General features: G+C 33.2%; 1 protein-coding gene across 1 annotated transcript in view; it reads right to left on the bottom strand.

Moving 5' to 3' along the window:
• Positions 1-314: 314 nt before the first annotated feature.
• LOC148956130 (membrane-bound acylglycerophosphatidylinositol O-acyltransferase mboat7-like) overlaps positions 315-11,572 on the bottom strand; it is a 265,838-nt gene continuing 254,580 nt past the window's right edge. The window contains exon 9 of the mRNA XM_089089363.1: positions 315-2,361. Within this exon, the coding sequence (XP_088945489.1) occupies positions 2,158-2,361 (204 nt within the window). The 3' untranslated portion in view covers positions 315-2,157. The remainder of the gene's footprint in view (positions 2,362-11,572) is intronic.

Here is an 11,572-nt window from a genome sequence, read left to right as displayed (position 1 = left end):
AAACTAAAAAATAAAGGTAAAGGTTCAGATCAGGTGACCCATTAAAACTTACCCCCCCCCCCCAAAAAAAAAAATATGAAAACTACTTTAAAACATTCACAACTACTTACTTATCCAATTCCTAAAAGCACATCGATTCACTTTACCCCTACCCACCACTCTAAATGTATAGTAGTTAGAGCGCATTATATATATAGCGCCCGCAATCCATCATGGGTTGACGGGTGGGGATAAAGAAAAGCCGTGCACCTTTAGGGATGAGATAAGTCAATATTTATGATTGTCTTAAAGTGGTTTTCGTTTTTTTATTTGGCGGGGGGGGGGGAGGGAATTCCTTCAAATGGTCCCGTGATCTTTGCCTTTACCCAAGTAATAACAATTAAAAGCTTATGTTCATATAGCACCTCGACTTTCAAAACCAAAATAGACTGAAAATCAAACTAACATTTCACAATTATTACACAGCATCAAAAGGCAAGGGCAAGGACATTAGCTATAGAATAGCAGCTTTTAGATTAAAACAAAACATCAGGGGCAGGGTTTAGAAAACATAAAAATGAATACGATGTAATTTTGGCAGACTCTTTTCACATAGCTTAACCATCCATGGAAAATTTTATACTGGCTGGTCCCCATCACCAGGAAAAATTTCTATGGACACTCTTGTATAACTATTAGCGTAATGGGAAACAAAAAAAAAATGCCCATTGTTAAGACCAGCCACAAACACATAGTATCAAATCTAATGATAATAATAAAACTCATGGAGTAGGAAGACTCCGGCAGTCCATATTTAAAACATATGGAGTAGTCCTTAATAAAAAATCATGGAGTAGGATGTCCTGGTAAAATGGAGCAAGGACATGGAAGTCCTTAACAAGAAGTCATGGAGTAGGATGTCCTGATTAAATGGAGCAAGGACATGGCAGTCCTTAATAAAAACTCACGGAGTAGGATGTCCTGGTAAAATGGAGCAGGGACATGGAAGCCCTTAATAAAAACTAATGGAGTAGGAAGACTCTGGCAGTCCATATTTAAAACACATTTAAAATGTATTCTTAATTCGTTAGACCAAAGACAATGGAAATCCATTAAGAGTCAGGTTTTTGGTTATTTAAAACGGGTAGACAGACAGAAAAGACGCATCACCGCATTGACTCCAACATCAAATTATGGATTTGGAGAAATAAACGATAACAGTTGGTCTCTGATAGATTTTTTAGCCACTTTTGACTGAATTGTGGGGATCCAGGGTCTTCAATAATATATAGAAAATTTCGATATTGTCATTTGTCATGTCATTGTCATCCTCCATTTTTAAAGGATTAAAGATGAAGTCTTTTGAAATTAGCAATCAATCGGGATCAAGGAAAAACACTCGATGTACTTTGGTGATAAACAAAAACCCGAAGTGGGTTTTTTTTAACTCGAAATTCATAAAATAGCCTTAGGTAAGCTTGGAAAAATATTGGCAGGTTCATGCGCACCCATATAGGGGGTGGGGTGGGGGTGGCAGAGGGGGGTCCCAGCTCCCCCCCCCCTGGCTGAATTATTCTACCTTATATTCTTGTTTTGAGATTTCTATTAGGCCTATAAAGCATTGGAAGTGCCGATTAGACCAGGTAAGCCTTCCCCCCTAAAATTCAGCTTATAGGCGCCCATGGGCAGTTTATGTAGTCTAGCTGACTTTGAGCTGGCATTGGTGAAAGAATTTGAGTTCTTTACTCTTCCTTCTATTTAAAAGTGTCTGAAAAGACAAATCTGGAGCAGTACAGGTAAATTTGTATTTGATAGACTTAATGTGTCTAGAAACTTTAATTTGGAACAATCCCTAAAATCATTTTAGGGTAAAAATTCTAGGTCAGAAAATTTTCACCGTCTTTTCAGTGTCACATCTCGATTTTAAGAAGCAAACAGAAGAGTGACAGGTTCCAGAAGACGTTCATGATTTTCTCGTCACTAGTGTCATTTTTAGTTCATTCCAGTTATTCATAATTTTTAGCTTAAACTAAACTAAACAAAAAAAAACCCAAATAAAAGAACTACACCAGACTTTAAATGGCGTTGGTAATTTTCTTTTCCGTTTCTAGTGCCAGTTCCCCCTCTTAATAGTTTTCCATCATCTCTAGGTTAAGCTAAGTAGAAGCAAAAACAAAACTATTCAGATTTTAGGCGGTTATTATCCCTTGGCCAAATATAACCGACTAAAAATGTAAAAACAATAAGAATATGTCCAGCAAAATAAATAGACTTCCAATACTCCACAGTTGCACCAATTTCAAGGAGCAGAAACGCAGCTCCAAAGTAGGAGAAAAACATGTGTTTGTAAAACAACCCGTACCAGAAGACAAATCTTGGATACTGAAAGAAAGAAAAATCTGTTACAGCCAATACTCAATAGGAAAGGATAAAATTAGGAAATAGAATATTGAAAAATAATGTGCACATTTGATTCTTTTGCAGATTAAGTAAGAATTTCACCTCCAGCTTTGATGATTATGACCTACCAAAATGCTCAAACAGAAAAGCAAAGCAACAGCTTTTTATTTTCATTACAATTTTTTGTGTTAGTCTTTTTCTTTTGGATCATTAAATTTGTTATATTTTATTTATCTGTAGAACGAACCTCTAGCACATTCATAAGTTTTCATGTTTTTTTTTTTTTTTTTTTTTTTTTTTTTTTTTTTTTTTTTTTTTGGCGAATCGTAGCTTTTCGATTTTTAAATCTAAATTGTAGTTTAATAAATACGTGCTATATCTCTTTGTCTATTGTATTAAGTTGAAACTTCAAGGACTTGATGAGAGAGATGTTCTACTGAACAAAATGCATTATGTTAATACTACTGCTGCTAGCAGTACTACCACTATTCAATACTATTACTAGCAAGATCAATACTACTACTGTGACTACTATTACAACTATGCCTAAGGGCATGAAGGGGAAATTTTCAAGAAATTTTGAGGGGGGAAGAGGAACTGAATCAGAACACGCCCTCTGTATGCAGATGGTCAGATGGGTGTAACAGCAATATCTTAGGAACAGTTCGGTGTGTGAAGTTGAAATAACAGGGCTTGTTGTGAGGGATATTGAACTAACCAAAAGAAAATATTTGCATCTTAATGCTACTGCTTCTACTCGTACTACTGCTGTTGTTACAATTATTACTACTTCTATTACTACTACTGCCACTAAAGCTTAGGCTACTACAATTAATTTCACTGCTATTACTACTACTGCTGCTATTAAAACTAAGTATATTAAGTCTAAAAATTTGGGACATATATAAACTATGTGGAACTAGATCGAAAAACACCATACCCACACAGTTTGTCAAGCGGACGCATCAGAAATGCTTCAGGAATGATTGATGGTATGTATTAAGCTGAAACTTTCAACATGTGCAGAAGGGGGTACTGAAGAAACCAAAGGTACTATGCACATACTGCTACTACTGTACGACTGTTGCTACTGCGCAAACTAAGGGTATTAAGGCGAAGCCTTTAAGGAATATTTAGGCGGATGTTGAAGTAAATAAAAAAAAAAAAAATATGAGCATATGGACTTTGAAAAAGGTTATAAAGAAACATCTGAAGAACAACTATTATTATTAATTTAGACCTTTAAGAGTTAAGTCGTGGGGGGTATTGAACTAGCCAGAAGGTAATATATGTGTTTTTAATACTACCACAACAGTTCCTGTAACTAATGACGCTAAGGGTATTAAGATGAAACTTTTAGGGAACGTTTAGGAGTTTCAATTAATTGTAAACCTTTCTTTAGTACACCTCTCTGGTGATGACTGGTTTAAATTGATAAACATCTAAAGTTTGAAGTATTCGTAAGCGTGAAGTCGAGTTCTTCTGAGATAAGGGTTCTCGTAAAAGGTGATAATACAAGAGTCTTTTTCTATAAACTATGTGTTTGTTATAGAAAGCAAATACGAGACAAGAGCTCGACTGCATCAACACAAAACAAGAATTAACTCTAAAGGGCTAGGCACACGTAGCTGATTTCGGGAACCGATTTCAGCAAGGGTATTTTACATATACAGTGATTATAATTAATGTTTGTAAGAGGCAGGTTTTAATAACGTTTTTCGGTGTTTTATAATAATTGATTACGATTGATTTCAAATAACAATTAAGTATAATGAGCTGCCCTCCAAAATCTGTTAGTCCCTAATACGTTCCTAGTCTAGAACTTAATTAATAATGATTAATCACCGAAAAACCGTCACTAAGCCCCGCCTCTTAGAATCATTAATTAGAATCACTTGACGTGGAATACACCATTGCTGAAATTGGTTCCCGAAATCAGCTACGTGTGCCTCGCCCTTAAGCGCTTCAGAGATTCATATATATATAATCACTCCTAAGGTCCCTTGAACACCAATAAACCCACTATCTAATATGCAAGGATTGTAAATTATCAACAAACCAACAACCTCACTTCTTAGAATAAAACAATGAAACTCACTATCTAGAATAAACAATAAAACTCACAGTCTAGATTTAAAGCTCGGCGAACCCGGATTCAGAAGGTTACATAATCGAAAAAACTGTATGAATACAGGTTTTCAAAAGGGCACATAAGCAATATCATAGGCAGCACCACTCTATAATAGCTAGAAATATCATTGAAACTTTTAAAGGAGATACTTTGATTCAAAATTAAAAATTATGGTGCCCTTTTTAAGAGTAAAAAGAGATTGGAGGGCAAGAAGTACTTTTCTCAAGCCCTTTCATTTTCAACCCAAATGAATTCAGTCAAAATGTTAAGACAGCCATTTTGTTCAGCATAGTAGAACGGTCCAGCAACTATGTCCTTAGGGATATTAGGCATAGCACCCCCCCCTTCCCAATTATACAATTGGCCCATTATGATTTAAAACTAAGTGTTGCTTTAAAATAATCAAAAGGAATTGTATTTATGGTTGCCAATGAGACACCTCAGCAATATATCAAGAATGACTGGAGGTATTAAGTTGAAACTTTTGGAGATATTACTATTACTACTTCTGCTCTTACAATTTAAATAAATAGAAAAAATATCAGTGTATCTAGGTTGCCAAAGAGCATAGGTAAAAACTTTTTGGGAATGATATTAAGTTTTATTTTTCAGGTAACTTCAGGAGTTATAAAATTAAATTAAAAAATATTGTTTGTGTCAGGATTAAAAATTGTTAAAAAAGTTTCTCATACAAATAGCAACCCAAACGATGGATTCTTATAGAAAAAAACCGAAGAGGTATTAAACACTTTTTTTCCATTAAAAAGACTATGCCAATAAGAACCAACAGAAACTAATTAAAAAAAACTTTTTCCACAAAACAAGCTTTTTAAAGAAAAATAAAGAGCTCCATTAAGCCAAGAATGAGCAAAAATAAATCTTCGAAGCGTTAAAACTACCACAAATCACTGTCAATAAATAAACACAAATCCAAAACGAATAGAAATTACAATAAACAGGCGAGTCAAACTCAAACCGAGGGAAAACTAACATGGGTAGGGCAATAACCCCATGTCTTCTCAAGAACCGAATATAATTTGCGCTCTTCTTAAAACAAATTACTTTTAAAGGTTTTCACTTTTCTTACTTTCATAAATAAAAACTATCAAAACTATAAGGAATAAATATCAGTATATGTCAATTAAATTGACAATCAACGGTCATTCCTTTTTTTTTCAGTAAAGAGCAAATTATGTTCTGGTCTTGAGAAGGCATGGGGGTAATCAGCCCTATTCATCTTATTTTTTGCTTGTTTTGAGTTTGACTCGCCTATTTTTTATAATTTCTATTCGTTTTGAATTTCATTTATTTATTGATCGTAATTTGTGGAAGTTTTTACGCTTTATTTTACTTTATTATTAGATTATTTTACTTTATTTTATTATTTTACTTTATTTCTGCTAATTCTTGGCTTAATGCAGCCTCTTTACATTTCTTTGAAAAACTTGTTTTGTGGAAAAAGTTTTTTAAATTAACCCTACGCTCTTTAGCGTAGAGCACAAAAGAATTCATATGAAGGTAAGCTTAAAAAACACATGGGCTGTCACCCCCTCCATGCCCCGCTCGTACTTTCAAACGTTTAATCCTCACTAGAATGTTTAAAAATGACTGTATCAATGCCTTTATATCAAACTTTGCAAAAGCAGAATACAAAAAATTAAACAACGTGTTTTTCAAGTTATGTCATCGTTTTCGGATTTCATATGAATATCCAGGGGGTCGCTCAGATCAATCTTAGGGCATAAAGCTCCCAATACCAATGAAAAAATTATACCACTGCAATGATAAACAATGTAGAGAACTTCTTTATTACAGATTCATAGACGCCGGAAAGCGTCCTTTATTACTTGGTTGCAACTAATTTGATCTTACTTACATTACGATTCATCAACTTTACTCAAATCTATATTGCCCCACAACGATCCTATAGTTTTACAAAATTATCAACAGTAGTTCTTTTATTTCCCGCTTGCCCTAGAGTGTTTTCTTTTCCTAGTGGTTTCGGTCGTCCCATCAAATACGACGTACATCTTAGCAGTCATTTCTGGTGGAGAATTAAATACAAAAAAAAAACAAGTTTTTTAAACTGAAAGTAAGGAGCGACATTAAAACTTAAAACGAACAGAAATTAGTCCGTATATGAAATGGGTTCTCCCCTCTTTAACGCCTTGCTCTTTACGCTAAAGTTTTTTATTGTTTAAAAAAATAGAGTTGTGAGAAAAAGTCAAACTTTAGCGTAAAGAGCAAGGCGTTGAGGAGGAGACAGCCCCTTTCATATACGGAATACTTTCTGTTCGTTTTAAGTTTTAATGTCGCTCCTTACTTTCAGTTTAAAAAACTTGTTTCTTTTTATTTAATTTCTGATCGTTTTTTAGTTAATGCAGCTTTTATTTTGGTTCACCGTCATTGAATAAGTAAACAAAATTTTGTTCCAATTCTTTGAAAATGACCCCTTAATCACAAAGGCCGTTAATTAGAATAAATAGCTCTTATGAAAGTACTAAAAAATCTTTGGCTTAAAGAGCGAGGCATTGACTAGCAGGTGAACCCAATCATATAGCTAATATTTTTTTGTTCGTTTTAAGTTTTGATGTTGCTCCTAACTTCCAGTTGAAAAACTTGTTTTTTTTATATTTAATTTCTGATTTTTTTAAAATAATGATGGGAAATCCGGCGCCCTCTTCATAGCAATGTCCCTTCCCCCATGAAAACTTCCTTCATGAAAAGATCCTCCCATATAACCCCCGACCTATCCTCAACCCCCACTACCAGAAAAAATTCCCCCTGAAAACGTCTGTATAATTCCCAATAACCAATACTATATGTTAACATTGGGTAAAGTTCATAACTTTCAGCCCTCCCCCTGGGGGCTTCGAGAGATTAAGTCATACTAAAAGACATAGTTATAATATTTTCGACCATGCTGAACAAAATGACTATGTCAAAATTTTGATCGGGTGACTTTGGTAAAAAAATAAGCGTGGGAGGGGGCCTAGTTGCCCTCCATTTTTTTTTGGTCACTTAAAAAGGGCACTAGAACTTTGAATTTCCGTTCCAATGAGCCCTCCCACGATATTCTAGGACCACTGGGTCAATACGATCACCCCTGGGGAAAAATAAATAAATAAATAAACACGCATCCGCGATCTTTCTTCCGGCAAAAAATGGAAAATTCCACATTTTTGTAGATAAGAGCTAGAAACCTCTACAATAGGGTTCTCTGATATGCTGAACATGATGGTGTGATTTTCATTAATGTTCTATAGCTTTTAGGGAGTCTTTCCCCCTTTTTTCGAAAATCAGCCAAAGTTTCTCAGGTGCGTAACTTTTGATGGGTAAGATTAAACTTGATGAAACTTATATATTTGAAATCAGAATGAAAATCTGATTCTTTTGATGTATCTATTGGCATCAAAATTCCGTTTTTTAGAGTTTCGGTTACAACTCTTGCAGCACATAAAAGAACATCTAGACGCTAAAAAGGACTTTGAGAGCCTTTAAGGGGAGTCCTGAGATAGGCATAGCTCTATCGTGAGAATAGTAGCAATTAAATTAAGAGTGACAAGTCAAAGTAAGCCATTCGCGTTTGAAATTTGCTAGGGAGGAACTGTTATGTCCCTTAAAATACCATTTTGAAAAGAACCAGTAAATAAAATGTATTTACTTTTTTTTTCTTTTTTTAGTGAATCTAGCTTTTCCATTTTTGAGGCTCTCCCCCGAAATTTTTTCCCGACTTGTAAAAACGTAAAAAAACATGTAGGCTAAATAAATTTTAAACACGTTTTTCGAAGTTTTTGTTTGGTAACCCCCCACCCCGGAAAAGACACTAAGAAAAACTGGAGACGGCCCTTACCCAAGCGGTAAGAGATCTAAAGCTGAAAAAAGTTAAATAATGATAAATAGTCAAGAAATTCTTTCGAGCACCTGTTTTTTTTTTTGACAACAAAAAAGTTTTCTCTTTTTACTAAAAACCGAAGAGGAACAGAAACAAGTCTCCTACTTTTTGATGGTCGGTTCTATTTCATTCAAGTCCTGTTTATTTTTTCCGTTTCTAAAACAGAACAGTGCTTCTTCACAACCCTTTAATTACAATCAAAAGAAAATCCTTTGACAAAACTAAGAACTTTCTAAAAAGGAAGAACAAGACGCACGACACGAACCTATTCTAATAATTTATTAGGTACTGTTTCTTGTCTAGAAAGTCAAGGTTTTACTAAACAACAGGATATCACATTATTTATTCATATTAATTATGAATGCTTAAAGGTATCTGACATAGATCTTCCGCTTTCCCAGTTAATAGTTTTATCTTTGCAAGTGAAAATTAAATTAAAATGTGACGGCTGTTATATTTCTTTTACTGAGGTTAATCAAAAGGCTGTCTTAAGCGAACAAAAAGGTTTTATTTCCTGTCATTTTTTCCTTTCTTATTAAAAGTTCAACATTTTATTAGAACTTATTAAAAGTTCAAAGATGGTCATAAATAGTTTCCAAGTAGGCTATTTAAAAAAATTATACAGATTAAGATGTAAATAGAATTTTAAAAAGCTGAATATTAAAGCACTGAGAAATTTACTTCCATGTGTCACGGATTATTGTCATAGATGTATCTTACTTTATATAATCGGTAAGTCTCCGTGACACCCAACCAATATCGGCTCTGAAAACAATGACGTGTTTACCCGAATCATAGACATCTCCAGATCAGTTTTACAACGTTCAGTTGGTTTCTGACATTCATTGTTAGCATACTTTTTTTTGTCATACCTGAAGGCAAGCAAGTATTACATACAGTTTAAATTGAACTATACAAGAATTACATTTTTATGTAAACTGGAAGAATTATACGTGTAGTCTTACAGGCAGTATATTTTCATTTAAATAGGACGAACTTTACATGTAGTCTTACAGGCAGTACATTTTGGTACAATTTACATGTAGTCTTACAGGCAGTATATTTTCATTTAAATAGGACAAATTTTGCACGTTAGTACAATTTATATGTAGTCTTACAGGCAGAATATTTTAGTACAATTTATATGTAGTGTTACAGGCAGTATATTTTAATTTAAATAGGACGAATTTTGCACGTTAGTACAATTTATATGTAGTCTTACAGGGAGTATAACCTTATTGGCAGTACATTTTAGTGCAATTTATATGTAGTCTTACAGGCAGAATATTTTGGTGCAATTTATATGCAGTTTTACAGGCAGTATATTTTCATTTAAATAGGACGAATTTTGCACGTTAGTACAATTTATATGTAGTCTTACAGGGAGTATAATCTTATAGGCAGTACATTTTAGTAAAATTTATATGTAGTCTTACAGGCAGTATATTTTCATTTAAATAGGACGAATTTTGCACGTTAGTACAATTTATATGTAGTGTTACAGGCAGTATATTTTGGTTCAATTTATATGTAGTGTTACAGGCAGTATATTTTCATTTAAATAGAACGAATTTTGCACGTTAGTACAATTTATATGTAGTCTTACAGGGAGTATATCCTTATGGGCAGTACATTTTAGTGCAATTTATATGTAGTCTTACAGGCAGAATATTTTGGTACAATTTATATGGAGTTTTACAGGCAGTATGTTTTCATTTAAATAGGACGAATTTTGCACGTTAGTACAATTTATATGTAGTCTTACAGGGAGTATAATCTTATACGCAGTACATTTTAGTACAATTTATATGTAGTCTTACAGGCAGTATATTTTGGTACAATTTATATGTAGTGTTACAGGCAGTATATTTTCATTTAAATAGGACGAATTTTGCACGTTAGTACAATTTATATGTAGTGTTACAGGCAGTATATTTTGGTTGAATTTATATGTAGTGTTGCAGGAAGTATATTTTCATTTAAATAGGACGAATTTTGCACGTTAGTACAATTTATATGTAGTCTTACAGGGAGTATATCCTTATGGGCAGTACATTTTAGTGCAATTTATATGTAGTCTTACAGACAGTATATTTTGGTACAATTTATATGTAGTCTTACAGGCAGTATATTTTCATTTAAATAAGACGAATTTTACACGTTAGTAGAATTTATATGTAGTGTTACAGGCAGTATATTTTCATTTAAATAGGACGAATTTTGCACGTTAGTACAATTTATATGTAGTGTTACAGGCAGTATATTTTGGTTCAATTTATATGTAGTGTTATAGGCAGTATATTTTCATTTAAATGGGACGAATTTTGCACGTTAGTACAATTTATATATAGTTTTACAGGCATTATATTTTGGTTCAATTTATATGTAGTGTTACAGGCAGTATATTTTCATTTAAATGGGACGAATTTTGCACGTTAGTACAATTTATATGTAGTCTTACAGGGAGTAAAACCTTATGGGCAGTACATTTTAGTGCAATTTATATGTAGTCTTACAGGCAGAATATTTTGGTACAATTTATATGCAGTTTTACAGGCAGTATATTTTCATTTAAATAGGACGAATTTTGCACGTTAGTACAATTTATGTGTAGTCTTACAGGGAGTATAATCTTATAGGCAGAACATTTTAGTACAATTTATATGCAGTCTTACAGGATGTAGTGTTACAGGCAGTATATTTTCATTTAAATAGGACGAATTTTGCACGTTAGTACAATTTATATGTAGTGTTACAGGCAGTATATTTTGGTTCAATTTATATGTAGTGTTGCAGGCAGTATATTTTCATTTCAATAGGACGAATTTTGCACGTTAGTACAATTTATATGTAATCTTACAGGGAGTATATCCTTATGGGCAGTACATTTTAGTGCAATTTATATGTAGTCTTACAGGCAGAATATTTTGGTACAATTTATATGCAGTTTTACAGGCAGTATATTTTCATTTAAATAGGACGAATTTTGCACGTTAGTACAATTTATATGTAGTCTTACAGGGAGTATAATCTTATAGGCAGTACATTTTTGAACAATTTATATGTAGTCTTACAGGCAGTATATTTTGGTATAATTTATATGTAGTGTTACAGGCAGTATATTTTCATTTAAATAGGACGAATTTTGCACGTTAGTACAATTTATA

The sequence above is a fragment of the Artemia sp. Qi Xiang Cuo genome, chromosome 1, assembly GCF_049724085.1.
Source record: "Artemia sp. Qi Xiang Cuo chromosome 1, ASM4972408v1, whole genome shotgun sequence".
Lineage (NCBI taxonomy): Eukaryota > Metazoa > Arthropoda > Branchiopoda > Anostraca > Artemiidae > Artemia > Artemia sp. Qi Xiang Cuo.
The sequence above is the reverse complement of the archived record's forward strand: the minus strand, read 5'-3'. Positions and strand labels throughout refer to the sequence as shown.